This window comes from Hyperoodon ampullatus (assembly GCF_949752795.1).
Source record: "Hyperoodon ampullatus genome assembly, chromosome: 17".
Lineage (NCBI taxonomy): Eukaryota > Metazoa > Chordata > Mammalia > Artiodactyla > Ziphiidae > Hyperoodon > Hyperoodon ampullatus.
The window spans coordinates 19,911,645-19,931,156 of record NC_136930.1 but is presented as its reverse complement, the minus strand read 5'-3'; the positions used below and the strand labels follow the sequence as shown (position 1 = coordinate 19,931,156).

Genomic DNA, 19,512 nt, shown 5'->3' with positions numbered 1-19,512 from the left:
CCTTGTTTGGCTTCGTCTGCTTTTTCTCAGATTCTTTGTTCTGCGGCTCGGTCTGCTGTCCTGACAGAGAGGATGGAGGTGGAGGCGGTGGAGGTGGTGGAGTCTGCAGCAAAGGTTTGGTGGGGACGCTGCTGAGAGACAGGGCAGGAGACGAAGTAGCTGAAGTAGGAAACCCAAGCATGCCTGCACCGGGAGGTGTTAAAGCTGCAAACGATAACAGAGATATGCCCGCTGTCAGTGCACCGAGCCACACAGATGCTCAACCCCTAAACAGCGCTCGAAGACGTATTACACACACCAGGAAAAGTCATCTGCACCAGCTTTTCTGGGTTCGTCATCTTTCTTCTATTAGCTTTAATCCCCACCGTGACTCTCAGAAATGGAAACTACACAGTTGAGCAAGATTTTACTCAGAAAACAAAAGGCTCCCATCATATGACAGTCGGTTAGAAAAAAACAAAACAAAACAAAACATCCTGGTGAACAGCAGTGGGTACTTCTAATTGATACACTTTTTAAGATCCCTCCTCTGTTCTTCATTTTAACCAATTTTTACTGTACCTTTGGGAAGGCAGACTCACTTGTCCTTCATTGGAGCAGTCTGATAATTACCACGTTCATTAAATATAATTAGGTAGTAACTAAAATGAAACCTGTCTGCCTAAGTTCCGGTAGAAAAATACCTTTGCACTGAATAAAGAAGGTGATAAGCTAATTAAATAGCAACAGTAAATGTCCACTGAAGACACCGAAAAATAACTAACAGTGAAGTCACAGCTCTTCTTTACTAGCACCAAGCATGCTGAGGCCTGATTGCAGTGTCAAGGGTGCAGGGTAAGCTCTCATTATCATCCTGACACTTTGGCTAAGAGTATTTGATAGGAATTGAATGTGTTAACACACAACTTCATCACCCCCAAAACATGCTTCTTCCAGGTTTGCTTGTAGCAGGCAAAAATGATTCTCATCTCATTAGAGGAGGGAAACTAAATGCTCAGTAGGCAGACACATGTGGGGTACAGTATGACTCGTATTGAAATAGAAGAGATCTTTGCTGGATTTCAAGTACTCAATCTAATGCAGTGGCTGGTAAGAACCTATTACAAAGCCATTTTTAGGCATTGTATAGTTGGGGGAGAAACTAAAAGACAGCTCAGGATAGAAAAGGGAATTGTAAAAGTCTGTGCTTTTCCTGGGTCTGTTTTTTAGAGGCAAATAGAGTTGACTGAAAGAAGAACAGACTGGAAACCTAATTGGGTGGTGGTTCATTCCTGAACGAGGGAAGGCTTGCTACCAAAAGATCGGGACAAGGACCATGATGGAGGCCTGATGGGTTGATGGAAGAATTAACTAGGAGAAGGTAAATGAAGATTCAGTTATTAGTGCATAGCTGTGGAGACAACCATCTTTTAAATATTGGCTGAAGTCTTACTTCTATGCTACATGCAACATTTGGGTGTGAAAGAAACAAATGGAAAACAAGTGACACAAAAACACATTTCTTTAGCTAGAAAAAGAACTTTCTTAATTGGTCTTTATCCAGCTGAGAAACCTTGTCTTAGGCTTAGCACTCAAGATGCTCTCAAGTCCTCAACATCACTCTCAACTTGACCCCAATCATTATCATATTACCATCAATTAGCCTAGCTTATTACTGGCTGTTCTTCTCTTTTAACCTTACCACACCCAAGTCTTCTCTGATCTGCTTTGAAATAATTTCTGTAGTTGTATTAGTAATAGTCTCTAAGGAATATCCATCATGTTCAAGAATAGTCTCCCGATATCCTCAATAGTAAGTAGGGATAGATGTTAAAAATTCCATGTTTTTAAGAAAAGTGAGTCCTAGAGCTGTGAAGTGACATGATAGACAGAAATATACAACTTGATGGTAGATATGGCGGTGGGAAAATTAAATTTTATAGCTGCCACTCAAATTCACCTTCCTGTCTAACTGAATCAATTTCAAATGTTAAACAGTTGGAATACTAAAAATGAAAAAAACAATCCTTGAAAATAATAACATTGCATTTCCAGGAGAAACTGATAGCAAGTATCTACATTTTACAGAAGAATGGATGACACATTCAACATAAATTTAAAAGAAAATGGCTTAAGATTGGCAGGGGTATGGTAGGAATGAATCGGTAAATTCCTGTATCTTTAATCCAATTTAGAACGATAGACTTCTAGGGTTCCATGGGACTTAGACACAGCCCCAAACTGTGAAGCAATGGAGTTGTTTTGGGGACCCAAACCAACAACTCCCTTGCCTTTGTTCCTGCACTATGATGCCTGGTATCTTGATCTTCTTTCCACTTGCCTCTCTATAAAATTTTACTTGCAAGGAAAAAAAAAAACAGATATAAATACACCTATTTTTGAAAAGGATCAATATATACTAGATTCGATAATTTGAGGTTTCTTCTGCTATGATATTCTGATTTCATGCTATTCTATGCTACTTTCCACTTAACAGAGGATAATGTATTAAGTCAGAAGAATTAATACCTAATTACAGAATTTCAGGCTTGAGAGATTTGGGCAGAAGAAGTTTTACTAAGGACAGAAGATCCTTCCTTGAATTGTCAGAATGATATTATGTTGGTAGCCAGCTTCTTTTGCCTACTCATAAAGCCTACCTTATTTCTGGGTCTAGTACATCTAGACTTCATACTCAATAATTGCAACCCCTTCCACCTAAGTGCTTTCCCCCCTAAATCTAAAGAAATTGCTTGCTCACCTATCTCTCTGATGAGAGAATTTAAGGCAAGAGACATTTTAAGGAACTAAGACTTAAAAAAATAGCAGTGGTAGTTAGAAAGCAAGTAGATCAATAGCTGTTGACTCAGGCTTTCCCATCAGATGAGGTCTACAAATTCCTACCTAGAGGTCATGTAATGAAGTAATGAAAATTTTTAGAAGACTGCCATAGGAACCCTAACTACTATAGTTAAAGACTACCAGAGATTTTTAAGAATTCAGCATCTTGAGGAATAAGCTGATTTAAATAATCAACTGTTAAGTAAAAGTTTTAGGAAAAAAGATACAGATTAAGGATAATGAATAATGTACATTGGGTCTACTAATAAAAGACATAAACTTGTAGAAGTTTGCAGTCAAAAGTTCAGTAGTCAACAGATATATGAAAACCACATATAGAAGAGAAAAACTGAACAGTAATCAGGATGCAAAATAAGTGGTGGTAACTACAAAGATACATTCTTTCCTGTTCCCTAACTCCTGTTCCAATTCTCTGAAATTTCACAGAGAGATGAAAGTTTTTACCATCATTTTATTTGGTTTTATTTTCCTGAAACAGCTGCCTATTCCCCAAAGTAATGCTTTTCAGAAGAAAATGCCTGTGTCACCATGAACATAGATGTAGTGTCTTTTCCCCAAGTTGCTTTGATCTAGGTGTCCCAGAGGAAAAATTTACTATTGAGGTGGAAAATAAAACTAATTAAGTACATGGGCCAAAGACAGTTGTGCTAAAATTATTAAAGACCTACTCTTATCTAGATTTACCCCAAAAGTGCTAGTAAATTACACTGAAGTATGAGAAAAATGCAAAAGCCATGTTCTAAAGTTCCATTTAAGGAAATTGGGTTAGGCAGTATTTCCAAAGACTAATGCAACATATAAAAATCAGACACTGCTTAAAACAATAAAGTAAATATGTTAAAAATAGAAAATCAAGTTATTTTCCTAGTCATCTTGAGGAAAACGCCAGAAGAAGCTAACATCCTAAAGGATAAAATGTAAATTTAAAGGTTTCTAACTTTTTCCAGGTGTACAGGCATGTGATTTTCTATTGTCACTTTCCCTTTTTGCATATGATCATAATAGAAAAAGACAATTGTGGAAAAATTTTTTAGCAGAAAATAATTTATTTTATCAAACATGAATGATAGTAAGTAGTGATACTGAACACAGGCTGAGTCATTGTTCAGAAAGCAGGCACACATGATGGATATTACTCTTCAAAGGGTATTCTTTGTGATCTTGAAAGACTAAATAATTTGAAGGTTTCTTGGAAGTATGGTAAGGAGGTTTTATGAGAATTAAAGCTGCTAAAACAGAACAGGAATTCTACCAAAAAAGGAATAAAATGGGTATTTAAATCAGGAAATTTAGAGGTTGATAAATGCTAAAACTGAACATGTACACTGCAATTAAGTTAATTTTGGGGTGTAGCCTTCGGAATCACACTTATTACTTACTTTATGGCATATCTCATTCAATGGAGTCCCTTTTTAGTGATTTTCTTAGGAACAAAACCTTGAAATCTACCTTCAAAGGGATGGGGGTGTCTTTAAAATGAAGCCTTTTCCATAACTAAATCCCATTAAAATGGGACCAAGGTGAACACATCATATGGTCAAAGCTTATTCATATAGATAACAAACTGTTACAAGAGCCCAGGGCATGGGAGAGATACAGAAATATTTTACTTAAGAAGCAATTTTCTTTTATTTCACCTAGCTGGTCTGTCTGTTTCTTCCTTAGAGCAATGGAGATATTTGTTTGATGAAAAATAATACAGTAGAAAGATGCTGATAGGAAGATGGAGAACCACAGCTCTGCTCCATGAGATGATTAAAATATTCAGCATTACCCACCACAGATCAATTAACCTAAAAAAGATGTGAGCTGGAAGTGTGGGAATTCAGGCTCTCAGATGGGATCCTGCTGATAACTCTGCTGTGCTAATGTTTAAACTCCTTCACAAACAAAGAACTAATTCAAGAGAAATTGCAAATTCCAGTAGGTGTATTCCTGGACCTTTTCTCTTTATAACACTCCCCGGTCTGTTTTGGTCCATGATTTAATGAAGCAGCAGATACGTGGTGCCTTCAGTACCTGATGAATTTGAAAATAGTGCTCTCTGAGGAGGGCCTGCCTCTAACATCTTCCCACAATTCTGAGAGTTATAAAAAGGGCCTATATTTCAGGGGGAGGATGTAAATTATATTTATGGTGTGTAGAATGAGGAGAAAGGTTAGGTTGTTTAAGTATTTCATAAATATCTTCTCTCTCCTCCCTCCTGGCTTTCTCTTGTACAGGCCCGCAGGGTACCAGTTTCAGAGTGACAAACCAGAAGGGTAGTCAGGGGAGGACCTGTTGTCCAAGCAAAGGCCTTCTGATCCAGTGGAGAGAAAAACAAGATGTTCTGACCACCACTTAGTGGGGTGGCTACATAGAATCATCAGTCAAAGCTGACTTGTAGATTAAAGGCACAGATACTTCAAGTGTTCTTAGCCCATTGTAAATATCAAATTTTATTCTATTTTACCTAATTGTAAAATTTATATATAAGTGCTCATGGAATTTTTCCACATTAGACATTATGTGGAAAAGCTCTATTTTATGTAACTGATCACAGGAGCCTTTCTACATAAGACATTCTTCTAGATGTCAATTGATAATTACAGTGATATATAAAGTGAGACTGGAAGACTAGTACATTCATAGGCGGGCAGGGGAAGGTAGCTGGTGTGATAGTTAAAGGAAAGGACCTCACAGAAATTTTCTTGGTAAAACTTTTTATATGTGCAGATTCATTCTGCTTCTCTCTAATGCCAACAAGTCATTCTGGACAGGGAACCAATCAGATGAGTTATCAATAGCCAAGGGGTCATTTGATATCATTGTTTTCATGTCTCCCAAAATAAAAGTTAAAATGGGAATATCTTCCAGAGTCACATTAACATGTAAATCACCATAGAGAAGGATGAAATTGAAAAGTTTGAAATTTATGTAAAAGTCCAATTTGGAAAAAGAAAAAAAATGCTTTCCTTTTGTGTTTTTGGAAACTTTCTAGATAAATGTAATTAGTTTATTTTAGATGTCTCTTTGGAATGTCATAATTTCCTTGTAAAATTTTTTTTAAATGTACTGTTAATTTGGAAAACAAAACTTACTTTAAAGAAGAAATTAGAATCATTTTTTTCCGTTTTGGATAATATACAACTTGTGTTATATGTGTAGCTACATGAATGCCTAGCACAGTATCTTCAATTTTTTTCAGCCTAAGATAATTGGATACCTATACTTACTCACAAAACCTAAACTGTACAAATTGCATTTATCTTGATAAACACAGAATTGGATTCTTCATCGGGGATTGCCTCAAACAGTTTTACCATTTTGTCTGTCTTTATTATAAATCTAGGCTAGGGATGGTTGTAGAAAGGCATGGAGTAACATAAATGTATTTTTAAGGTTCTAAATTTACATAAATAACAAGTAACAAAATGAATGCTACCAAAAACAAAATCATATAGCAATGCTAAATTACAAATGATCACAGAAGTCATATTTTTAGCAGTTAAACTTTACATATATATGCTTTATCACCTCCTAGGTGTAATGAGGGGGAATTCCTGTGTCTAGAAGGCCCTTAGCTTTTGAACTTCCTGGCATTTAAGGGGGAAAAAAAAACCCAAAAGTACAAAACCAAAAGAAAAAAAAAATCAGTGTCTCTTGGAAATAACATAAATTAGGAAACCAATGGATATATTACTTAACACTTCACTTTCTTAATATGTATACCAAATTTTGTGCCACGTGCCTGTGCTGAAATGCCGTTTGAAATCAGTTTTGAAATGAGTATATTAAAGGAATGTTTCTAAAATATAAAGATATAATGATATAAATAATATATTTCTGAGACTCTGATCTACCTTGTCTTTGTTTTTCTGCATACGTTCAGGTTGGCTTATTTCCTGGTTATTAACTATAGCCACTAAAATATATATTTCAAATAACATAATGGTTTCACTTACTGAAATTAAAAGAGATCCAACATGCCCTGCTCTTGGTTACATGTCATTGGCTGCCTAATATTATTTAATTAATTAGACGGACTCTCCTCGCAATGACTTACTGTTTGAATTTTGTGGAAATCCAGGCAAGGAGGATGGACCGTTCATTCCAGGGAGAAGGACTGGGGGGAGGCCGGGGAGGCCTGGATAGGCTGCTGGCAGACTGATGCCATGGAGGGAGCTGCTGTCCATCATGCCTGGCTGCTGTACCGCTAAGCCCAGCACATCCGAAGCTTTCTTTATACGGTCAAGTTCCTGCTGTGCCATCAGCTGTCGAACGGTCGTCGGAGCCAAGTAATCTTTCTCCCGATCAAGCTGACTCCCAACGGTCTCCCTCACTTTTGAAATGTGCTGTTTGGAGAAAATATGATCTCTGATGGACAAGCGGGCAGAGTACTTCACCCCACAGAGGGTACACTCTGGTTTGGTGCCTTCCGTGCCACTTTGATTGATCATGAAAGGCTTCCCTATGTTAATTTTAAATTTCTTTTCCTTTGCCCTTGCATTCTGGAACCACACCTGGACCACGCGTTTGGGCAGACCAATCTCATTCCCTAGCATTTCACATTCTTGCATGGTTGGAGTTCGGTAGTCACTAAAGCAAGCCTTGAGAACCTTGAGTTGAAGATTGCTCATCTGGGTTCTGAAACGCTTGTGACCTGGTCGATCATTACTTTTGGATTTGAAAGGATTGCTGGATCCAAATGGATTTGGTGAACTCGGGTCAGCTATGCTGGACGTTTCACTGCGGTCAGCGTTGTCATCGGGGTCATCCGTGATATAAAAGCTTTGGTCATGGTCACCATCTTTATCGTTGAAAGGTATTGAGGGACTCGTGAGAGAAAACAGAAATTTTTCATCACAGACCTCCGTGGTGGGTGTGGTTGCTGTTTTTGGCAAAGTGTCGAGAGTTTTCGGCTCTTTAGGAGATAAAGCTGACTTCACATCTCCAGAACTTCCCGTGGTGCTTTCCATTTCTGCGTTTCCCTCATCTCCGGTGGTGGCATCACTGATCGCTGTATTAATTGACGAAGTCTCATCAAAGTCAGTTTTATTTTGATCATACCCAGCCTCAGCAGGAGGGGCGTTTAAATTCTCTGCATCCTCAGAACATTCTGCTTTAAAAGAAGAAGGGCTTAAAAGATTCTTCGGCGACAGCTCTGCTGTTTTGCTAACAGGTGTTGACACTGTAGAAGCCAATTCATTCTCACTTGAGAGATCAATTTTAGTTAATGGCAGAGATGGATAATCAAAATAAATGTATTTCTGCGGGCTTTCTCCCCCATCTTCTGTTGATATTAAAGGGCTTGGTGGCAAGCTGTAACCTGCTTGCTTTCCTTCATTCCAGTGCCGGGAGCGAATGTGGCTTTCTAAGGCTGACTTCGCCTTAAACAGGGCTCGGCAAAAGGGACACCGTTTATGAGACTGGGCTGGACCCACTGCCCGGAACTGGCCTTTCCTTTCTCGCGCTCGTGTGTTCTGGAACCAGACTTGCACGACTCTTTTCTTGAGCCCCACTTCACGGGCAATATGATCAAGCATTTTCCGGGTAGGATTGGAATCCAGTAAGTATTTTTCATAGAGAATTTCCAGTTGTTCTGGGGTGATGGTGGTTCTCAAGCGTTTATCACGGTGTTGGTCTTCACCGCTATTCCCGCCTTCCTTTTCACTGCAGTTATTGTCTTCTTTATCATCCAGTTTCCTTTTCAGGGAAGCAGCAGCTGTGGCCTGGGCTGCGGGGTGGGAGGAAGTGGTCTGAGGGGGCATCTGTGTGAGAGAACCACTCAGCAGCTGTCCAGTCATCAGTGGATTGTTGGGGTCGAATATCATGTAGGGCATGTCCATGGGCCGTTCCAAGAACGGGGAGTGCAGGAATTGGTTCTGAGCAGCCAAGAAGTGCATGTGCTGGTGCTCCTGCCAGAGTTCCAGAGTCGGGAAGGCAACTGTGCACTGATCACATTGGTACTGTAGTAACTGTGGAGGTAGACTGTTCTGGAGAGAAGTCATGGAAATCTGCAGCGGACTGGAAGGGACCGGGGTTTGAGAGGCAGAGGGAGGTCTTCCCATAAGTTGGGGTTGTTTTGGTGTCTGCGGTGGAGCGGCCGAGGCCGGCGGTGGGTCTGAGGAAGTGGATGCTGATAGCAGCGCTGGTTTGGCGCCTTGAGAAGGGGGCAAGGGGTCACTCTGCTTTGGCTTTTCTGTGGGATATTCGGGTTTTGGAGACGTCTTCTCCGGTTCCGGTTTGGGTGATGGGATCAGCGGGGTGCTAGTCCCAGAGCCAGAACTTGCCACCGGGGCAGGAGCGTTTTTGGGTGTCTCCGTTTGGCCAGACACTGTGCAATGCTTATACACCACCTGATCCGTGGCGTCCATGGAGTCCTCGGTTTGGCTTTCATCTTGGGCATCATCATCTTCATCCTTGTAACACTGCTTTTTCTGATGCGTAATCAAGTCAAAGATCCTGGGGAAAACCACATTGCACTTTTTACACTGGTACTGCATGTTGCTCGTTCGAATATACCGCTCATTAGTAAGTTCTCTTTTTTCGTTATCTTTAGCTTCTGCTTGATTCTCGTAACTCTTCCGTGCCTTCTGACGAGCATTCTGGAACCATACAACTATAACCCGGGTAGGCAGATTGAGAACGGTAGAAAGTTGTTCTATTTCGTCATCTTTTGGGTAAGCGTTGGTGTCGAAAAAGTCTTGAAGAACCCTAAGCTGGTAGTCCGTAAACCTGGTTCTCGACGACCTTTTACTGAAGGATGCATCAGATTTGTAATGTTCTAAAGAGGAGGGCTGGGGGTCGATTCTGATATCTTCTAAAACTGTTATGGGGGGGTTACTGAAGTTGTAGGGCGAATCCTTATTTCTCTGCCTCTCCTTAAAAAGCGTATTTCGAAACCAGTGCTTGATAACCTTTTGAGAGAGGCCAGACTTCTCCGCCATTTCTTGGATCTGTTCTTCACTCGGGGAATTATTGATGTCAAAATAAGCCCTCAGGATTTTCAGCTGGTCGTCTGTAATTCTCGTCCGTGGGCGTTTGAACTGAGAATGCCTTAGGAAATTGGGATCTAATCCGAGCTGCTGCTGGCAGAGCTGAGTGAGATCCGCCGAGAGAGTGTCCATCTGGGGCAGCTGCAGGGCGAGCTGGGGAGGAAGCGCAGGATGCTGCACGGGCTGCATCATGATGGAAGGAAAGAGAGGAAGGTCCAGGGACACGGGCAGCTGGACCTGCGGGGGAGCAGATGGAGGAGGAGGCGGTGGGGGCGGGGGCGGAGGGGGCGGCGGAGGGGGCGGCGGGGGAGTGGGCGGTGGGGCTTGTAGCGGAGCGGACACCCCGCCTGGCAGTTTCACGGGCCCCAGGGAAGCAGCCTGCGGAGGGGCTGGAGGCAGCGTTGGAGGCGGAGCGGGGGGCGGCGGCGTTTCTGGGGAAGATGGCGAAATGGGATAAAGCTTATCGTAGGCCTCCCTGTACTGACGAGCAAATTTTTCTAGCGCTCCGTATGGAAAAAACTGGCCGTGTACGTGTTCTTGGTGGCTCTTTAGAATAAGGACATTGGAGAACAACTTCCCACACGTTCCACATTCCAGCTTCTCGGTACTGTCCCCTTCCCCACTCTTGCCCTTCTTCTGTACCTTCTGCCTGTTTTCGTTATACTGAATGACCAGCTCAAAACCGAAGTTTTCCAGTAACGCTTTGGCTGCATTTCCTCGGGCCCCTGAAGCGATGCGGGGCGGTGGGATGGCCGGTTCCAAGGACTTTTGCTTCTTTCCATCTTTGCCTTCTTTGAGCCCTTCACCTTCACTAATGAGTTCTTGCTTTGGCTTGTCTTGCTTTTCAGCAACCTCTTCCACCTCCTTGTAAGAGGGTATGTCCTTCATGATGGGGCAGTCGGCACTGGCCGTGGCGGTTTGCTCTTGTTTCAATAATTTGCTGGCCTGCTGCTGCGGCGGCGGCGGCGGAGGCGGCGGCTTTTGAGACTGAAGCTGGGGCTGTATGGCTTGGTACTGCTGTGCTTGTTGCTGAAGTATCTGGAGTTGAGTTTGGCCAACGTGATGTTGGGTTTGAATCTGCTGCTTCAAGTCTTCAAGCAAGGACCCGGCCATTCCGGTCATGCCAGGCATCCCGAAGGCAGCAGAGCCCGGCAAGCCCAAATCTGGCCCCAAGCTGAACTCCGTCCCGGGGATGTAGAATGGAAAGAGAAACTGAGGCTGCTGAAACTGCAGCAGCGCTTCCGGAGTCATAGGAAAATGAGGCAGAAAGGCGGGGTTGAGAAACTGAGGCTGAAAGAACGCAGCTTGCTGTTGCAACTCGTGCTGCAGCTGCAGCTGAAGCTGTGCTGGTGACTGCGGCGGGTGATGCGTAGGTTGAGCAGAAATTAATTCCGGAGTTTGCTTTTTATTTAATTCTTTGGCATCTAAGTGGGCATCTTTGCTGCTTACTGCTGCTAAGCCCATGGAATCTAACATCCCTTGGCTGGGACTATTAACGTTGGCTCCGACGCCGTGCCCGCCGGCCACGTGACTGCTGGGCTCCAGCTTTGCAGCCCTGGCCTTTGTCTGGTGGAGCACGGATCTCATGTGGATTTCCAAGGTCGAACTTTGGCTGTATGCAACGTTGCAGATGCTGCACTTGTAGGGTTTGTTATCTGTGCTGCTGTTGGTTTCTTGAGGAATAGGGCTGGAAGCTTCTTGCAAAACCTTTTTCAACTTGTGCAGGTGAGACACTGAATTATAATGGACCAAGAGAATGTTCTTTTGAGTGAACGACTCTTTACACACTGTACATTTATATGGGCGAGATGGATCGAGGAATTTTTCCATCGTGAAATTTGGCCCTTTTCTAAAAGGTAAGGTCCGCTTTGGTTCAGAGCCCATGTCATCCGGAATAGAGCTACTGTCACTTCCTGCTGGACTTGCCTTCCCCTCATGGTCCGCCTCGTACTCCCTCTCCATTTCCTGCTCTAGGACCTGGTCGTCCTGGGCCATAGTTTCACTCTCTGCCCACAGTTCACCATTCACGGGCAAGGAGGCATACAGCTGTTGAAGTTCAGCTTCACTCAGTTCGGGATGGCCTGCTTCCAAGTGTTTTTTTAAAGCCTGGAATGTACGGAAACTACGCTGGCACAGGTTACACATTGTAGCGGCCCGAATCGCATGATACTGGGAATGTATCTGAAGCTTCTGCATAGTCTTAAAAGCCAAGCTACAATGGTTACAGCGATACTTGTAAACATGGCGGTCCGAAACAGAGAGTGGCTGCCTTTTTTGCTGTTCGCTTAATTGATCCTGCAGTGTGTCGGAGATTTTCATATCCTTACTGCTGTTTTTATTCCATTCCGGCGCTTCTGTGGGTTCTTTAGTTGGTTTGTGCTCCTCACTCTTTATTTCCACACCAGCCTTTGAATCGTCAAGACCTGCCATGCTTTTGTCATCCATTGGACTTTCACCTGTGTCAATAAAGCATAAACATTGCTTATAGGAAGGCCGTCTACAGCTTAAACGCCAATGAATATCGTTAAGTAGGAGCTTCTAAAGGTTTCTGCTTAATTGAATTGCTGAAGAAATATTTATTTGAGCAACTACTATATGACAAGCACTGTACCAGGCCCTGGGGATATAAAGGTGAATAAGAAATCACCCCTGACCTCAAGGAATTTCAGCATAGGGAAAAAGATAAGTCAAAGGTAATTATAGTATGCTACCAGCAGCATGACAGCAAGGGCCATAACTGGCATGTTCAGTAATTAGAACACACAAAATATTCCTGGTCATTGATACTTAGGTCCCACAAGGGCAGTTTACAGATAACTAGATATTAAATATGCCTTAGAAACTATGGCTTTTTGAAATGCCATACTTTTTTTCCTCTGTGCTTTAAAAAAAAAAAAAAAAAAAAACTTTGATAGTAATAATGCTGGACCAGTATCACAGATGCAAGGCCCTGAGTGTGTCTTGCACAGATCTTGGTCCAAGGCTGGCATACCTGAATATTTCCCGGCCCCTTCGGCTGTGATGGCTGCAGGTGTGTCCCGCTCTGACTTCTCAGAGGTGGCTGCTGGCAGTAGCAAGCTGTTGGGCATCATCACATCAGGGACAGGCACCTGTGAAAACCAAAGGGGTTCATGGCAAAGGTACCCCAGAAATCACAGACTCCATCACATCTGCCCTTGGTCAGTAGCATACCCCAGTTACATTTTTCCAACCAAAGCAGGGACATTCTGTGACTCTTACAGGCCAATGCTCTCTCTTCAAATTTCGGATCGATGCTGTTGCGATGCAGTATTCTTCTTTTCTTTTTAAAAACAATATGGTTTATAACTAATAAGAACCTACTGTATAGCACAGGGAACTCTACTCAATACTCTGTAATGGCCTATATGGGAAAAGAATCTAAAAAAGAGTGGATATGTGTATATGTATAACTGATTCACTTTGCTGTACACCTGAAACTAACACAAAATTGTAAATCAACAATACTCCAACAAAACTTGAAAACTTTTAAGAAATATGGTTTGAAAGTTTTTGTAACCAAGAAATGATAGCCATGAAACTCAAGGTACCCACATGAAACATTTGATTAACATTACAGGCATGAGAAGAAGTCTGCAAAATCTGTGTTATTGAATAAGCTATGCCTTGTATCATATTTGGGGTTTATTCCAAAGCACAAGAGACAACACATGGGACTTTACTTGTGATTCCTACCACACAGACAGTAAGAGCTTGATGCTCTTACACAGAAGAAATACATTTCTATCAAACAATAATTACAGATTTTGTGTTGATACCTTTACAGAGATTATGTCACATATGCATCAACATTTGGTATCCTTACTGTCATAAGCAGCTTCTCCACACAATCCGGAGACACACTGTGCAAATGCGTCAGATGCAGCTGGAGGTGCATTTTGTTGCTGAGGACGTCCTGGCAGAGGGGACAGCAGATGACCGGCTGCACTGAGTGCTGTGACAGAACGTGCATCTGGATACGACTTTGGTCCCTACTATTGTAGTTACAATAAGGACACTGAAAGAACTGGAAAATATTGAATAAACATGGTCACTGTTAGTTAATGGATTTTGATGACTTCAAGCATTAGAAATCACACCAAGAGTTAATTACCTTGCCAGTCATAGTGTCTACATACATTTCAACAGCATGGAATGGTTTGGAGGCTCTAAAATTATCAAGGGCAAAAAAAAAATGTTTACACAGTACCGGGAAAAAGAAAACACATTTACCTGCTCGTGACAGAATTTATTGTCCTCTGTAGGTTTTGATCTTTTTGTTGCCACATCCTCTTCTTTTGCCAGCAGGAATGGCTGGGTTCCCCCTGCCACACTGACTTTTAGCTCCTTTTCTGGTGTGATTATTCCTGATACCCAAAAAAGAATAGGACACCTCAATTTTAAAAGACTAACAATGTCGATATCAGAAAAATTATGTTTTCCAAATATCTCTGGCTCTAAATCCACTGAATTACCGAAGAACCAGAAAAGCACTTTTATATGATGCTAATCTCAAAAGACAAGAATTGCACTTCTTTTTGTCCACTAACCAAGCGGACTTTATATATTTTAAAATGTGCTCCTGTCTCATATTTTGATAACCGTAGGTGACCTTGAAAGATTCATCAATAACACGTGCTCTCTGGTGTCTCAGTACGCCTTTATCACATTAAAGCAAATCTACTCCCATTCGCAAATGCTAACTTAGAAAATAATTATTTTTGCTAACGTTTAATTACCTATCTCTTCTCTAAAATTCCGGGACACTGAAAACATTTCAAAATTCTGAGAAGAGCTGACTAGTTATAATTCACAAATGAAAACAGTGTTTTTACATGGTGAATGCAGGATTTTAGAATTATACATTACATATCCACTGCTGCTTTTTTTGTGATTTATTCTTTGCTTTAGGTGTTTCAGCAGTTGGCTGTGCACATAACATTGTAGCCCAAATCAAGAAGACAATTGTTTTATGAGGTTAATCTGAATATTTGGTGTTAAAAGACGGTTTAAAATTTTGCCTAGATGAGCAACATAATGTATATAGAAGCCTCACACACATCAAAGGAGAGAGTGTGATTCTAATTTCCCAATCTAACGGAAAATTCTTTCCAGCATCAATTTTCCCGATAATCTCCTCTGCGAGGCTGCATATTACAGTGACATTGGGTAGGCATGTCACATACATCTCACGACAAACACAAAACCTCATTTACCAGCCATTCCAATCTCATCGTAGCGCGGCATCATCTGACCTTTTTTCTGCTGTTTATTATGAGTATTTCTAATTTTAACTTTCAATTTTCACCATCTTCCAGTCAATTTGCAACTAAATTATTTCCAGGGTGAGGACACTATCACTGGACAACTGGGTGCAAATACATCTTGAAATGCAATGAAGCTAAACCATTGATTGCTATCAGACTCCTCGTAAATATAGAGTCTAGGCGTAATCTGATTGTATGCTGTGCATGAAGATTTATCTTGATTTTTTTTCAATCCACATACGGTTCATATAAATGAACAAATTATACCTTATTGCAAAATAACCCAGTTTTAATTTAAAAATAAGGTCAAGGATGTTATGGAAACAAAGTAGAAATGAACCAAAAAATACATTCTTTTTCTCTCCTGGATGGAGATGCATGTTTTGTACCATATAAATAATTTTAGGAATTCCAAACTCTGAAAGAAATTTAAAAGTAAATCTGACTCTGAGGAGACCAAAATTAAACTAGAATTTAAATGACATAATGACAATAATTTATTCCCTTGGAGTTTGCGGTAGGTACAGAATTAGTGTTACATTTCCAAACCAATTGCACTGCTACTGATTTCTAGATTTACAAACACTAGATTTTATTTAAATTGGTACATTTGTCCTATATATACAGATATCTTAAAGAAATTTAGATTCTTTCTAGATATTTGAAAAAATAATTTATCGTATTTGGATGAACTTAAATCCGAGATAGACTAAAGAATTTTATTACATTGATTAAACAATATCCAAGTATTTGATATCCAAAGATATGTCAAAAACAGGAAGGTTTATTTCATAATTAATTCTGGTATCAAAAAGATGTCTTTCATCTAAAGCAAAATTCTCAAAGCAGAATATATTTTGTGCTATCATTTTTAAAGTGTTAAAATAAACACTTAAGAAAACAATATGATATATAAAATTTGCAAATAAAATTTACTGATTCAGGTGTCAGATCAAGTTGTAGAACATGATTGTCATTTAAGTCAGCAAATGTCTATCAGCTGCTTTTTTCCTGTGAGACTGGAAGATTTTTCTTCAAAAGTTTCCCAATAGTGAGTAAGAATATGCTTCCTTAAGAAAATAATACTATGTCATATTCCCCTATCATTCTTTTGTGTACATGAGAGAATCAGACATGACCAAATAATAAACTGGTCCAGTTCCCTATGGTATCAAAGACTGTCACACACAAGGTAAAAGAGAATTTCCACAACTCTTGTTGCTTGCAGTCCTCAGGAACATCACAAAGAGAATAAACCTTCCAGAAACTTCTGAATCTATTAAATGTATAAGTATGGCCTTATTTTTATAAGCATATATCTTCTAATAGTAGTACTATAAAGAGTCAAAAGAACATTGATTTCAAGGTTTGAAACATTTTACTAAGACTTTACTATACACTGGTGTACATATTTGATATAATTAATCCATATTATTTTTATGTCCATTAATATCATCAAGAATATAATTGCTTTTGAATTTAGGGACATTCATGCTGCATCAAGAAAAGAGTTAAATTTTAGGGTCACTATTTCATAGCCATTGAAATAACTGTTGGATATAGTATTCCACCTACGTGGTCAGCTTTGAGATTTTTTGGCTAATTAACTTAGTTAATTAAACCATGATCTTAATGTAAGCTAGGAACTTCCTAAAGATCATCTTATTTTAAATTGAGAAGAAGTTATAAATAAAGTCTAGACCCCCTAACTCTAGCTAGGCACCCCAGAAATGTGTGTCACTGATAAGAGGTAGCAGCAGAGAATGCTAAGATGCAATAACATATGACAAAAACAGACTCTTGAAGATAAAACAGGTCACCAGGATTACTTGCAAAAATGAGGGGCATTATATTTTATGCATGCATGCCTCTTCTACTCAAAGGGGTGCCATCTCAGGTATTACGGCCTCCCTGGTAAATTATAGGAAATCAACTCTGGTGTCTTTCTCTGAATTGTTTTATCCTAGAAATATCTTATATTAAGTAAAGCCAATTAATTTTAGGGAGGTTTTAAGTTTTCTGATTATTCATAGTTTATGCTTACAACTTTACTTGAAATAAACAGTTTGTTACCTTAGACAAAATTGTGAAATGATATCATAATTCATTTTGTGTTATTAAGGCCATCACACTATCCTCAAAAAAAATGTAATTTTAATGCATTTTTAACGAAAACATGAAGCTTAATTACAAGTAAGGGCTGCCAAATAGATGAGCCAATGATTATCTGTCAGTTATGGGATTATTTAACTTACATGAGATTACTAATATAAAAATGACATAATTCATTTCAATTCAGATGCTGCCTACTTAATAAATTTTCAATCCCTAAAATACAGAACGTTGTAAAATGGTTTATATTCATAACAAGTGAGGAAAATCCAATAACAAATGTGTACTCAAAGCAAATCTTGAAAAAAATAAAAAAATGCTGAGTTATTATTTATGAATCAATGCATCTGATAAAGTTTGAATACTATAAAACTTGGATATAACAGAAGATGTTATTCAACTCCAAATAAGCCTAAATTATAATTACCGGTACAGTATTTTTTCTAATGAGACTAGAATGAAAGGATAATTTTAATTGCAATAATGAAGGTTAATTTCCATCTTTCCTCATGTTTACTCCCTTATTAAAAAGTGGTCCCCTTAGCCATGGCAGAGACATATTACATTTTCAATGCAAATATATTAATCTGGATAAACTCTATATTAATTCTTGTAGTACAGAGAGCTATAATTTGGATTATAATTAATCTAAAGTGGCACTAGATTTAAATGACAATATAAATGAGGCATTAGGAGGCTTTTCTATTATGGATGAATATTCAACAAATATAACTTGCATATTGCCAAGTCTCATTTTGAAAGCTCTAGTCCTAGAGATTAATGTCAGCAACACAGTACAACAGCTTATACAAACACCATCTTCCTAACATGTGTTAATTCCTTCCTGTCTAAAAAATTCTGTGTTAAAGTGGGGTCACACTGTTTTCCCATCTAACACATTAAGATAGTGATTAACTTATAAATTTGCCAGTATTTTTAACATTTATAACTGACATCAGGAAGAAAACCAATACATACATAAGTGCTCATTCAGTCATTAGAAATCTTTACAAGGAAAACAATCCACGTAATAATTTTTTCACCTAATCAGATTCAATGTAGAAAGCAGAAAACTTTGTTAAAAGTTCATGTTAGTTGTCAATAATAACTGTCTTGGTGTCTAAGAGGTTTCAAGGCTAAATATTAGCATCTCAGTAATTGCTCTGAGTTGGTACGAAAGCCCATTTTTATCCCTACAGATGTAGTTGGGGAGGCGTTTCTACAGGGATAAAAATGTGTTTTAGAAAACTATCATTATCCAATGGTCTGTATCCTCTCACATGCCGAGTCCTGTCTAGATGGTACAATTAGATGCCCAAGAAAGGACAATAACTCACCAGGCCGTTAAGGAGTGATTGAGCCCATTATTTATGTAGAGCAGTAAACCGGGCTGGTGGAGATAGAGCCCTTGCATCTGTGGTATGTTCCAAGTAAGACTCTTGCCTCATTGGTGAGACTGGAGCCATTTTCAAGAGATTCCCACAACGCATCCTTTACAAGGTATTAGTTACTTAAAGCCAAGCACAATGTCACATTCCTATGTATTACATGAACACTCAACGAACACCAATGTCCTGTGTGTTTTACACATTCTTCTGAAGAATGGGGTTGGGTGGGTGTATGGTCTGCAATCTCTTTTGGCACCACTGTGAGAACATCACCACAGAAGGCAGCAGAATACTACCCTCCCTGAAGCAGTCCATCAGCCAACCTTGATGAGGTCCATCCTAGACCTAAACTGACTTCCTTGCTATTGCCAATTCTTTTCAAATGAAGCTTAGATGGCACTACCCTTGACCTTAACAGATCACAAGGTACTTCAAATTCCTTGTCAGTGACCTCAGGAACTGCATTAATATACAGCTAGGGCTTTTTTTTTTTTTTTTTTTTTTACATTGCTTTAGGCTCAAAACCAACCTTAGATCTTCTTTGTTTAAATCAAATTAGAATCATATGTTAGCCACGCCACTATATCCTAGACGCAAATTTAAATGGCACTCTTCTCACTGGACTCCAGAGAGAAATTCAGCATTGAATGGTATGGGGTGGTTATCAGGGAGGCCCTTCAAATAATTTTTGAAGGGAATGGAAAACTTAGATATGTAAAGACTGAATCACAAATATGGGATAATTCAAGTTTAAATAAACTTGCAAGTGAAAATGATATTTTCTGCACAACCCAATGTCTTCACAGTGAAAACAAGCTTCTTTAGATGCGGCTGTCATTGGAATTCAAGGAAAAGATAGATGACTACCTGAAACTAATAGGCTTGAACCCGTTTCAGCACTTCTTCTGC

The 19,512-nt window shown here is 39.7% G+C and overlaps 1 protein-coding gene across 2 annotated transcripts in view; it reads right to left on the bottom strand.

The window, feature by feature from the left end:
- Positions 1 to 19,512, bottom strand: part of ZFHX4 (zinc finger homeobox 4) — a gene marked incomplete at both ends in the record, with an annotated part of 152,183 nt that overhangs the window by 1,256 nt on the left and 131,415 nt on the right. For both annotated transcript variants that reach the window (XM_079722373.1, XM_079722374.1), the window contains 5 exons: positions 1 to 204; positions 6,887 to 12,274; positions 12,811 to 12,928; positions 13,663 to 13,863; positions 14,070 to 14,203. The exon at positions 1 to 204 is cut by the window's left edge and continues 1,256 nt beyond it. In XM_079722373.1, coding sequence (XP_079578499.1) covers positions 1 to 204; positions 6,887 to 12,274; positions 12,811 to 12,928; positions 13,663 to 13,863; positions 14,070 to 14,203 — 6,045 coding nt within the window. The remainder of the gene's footprint in view (positions 205 to 6,886; positions 12,275 to 12,810; positions 12,929 to 13,662; positions 13,864 to 14,069; positions 14,204 to 19,512) is intronic.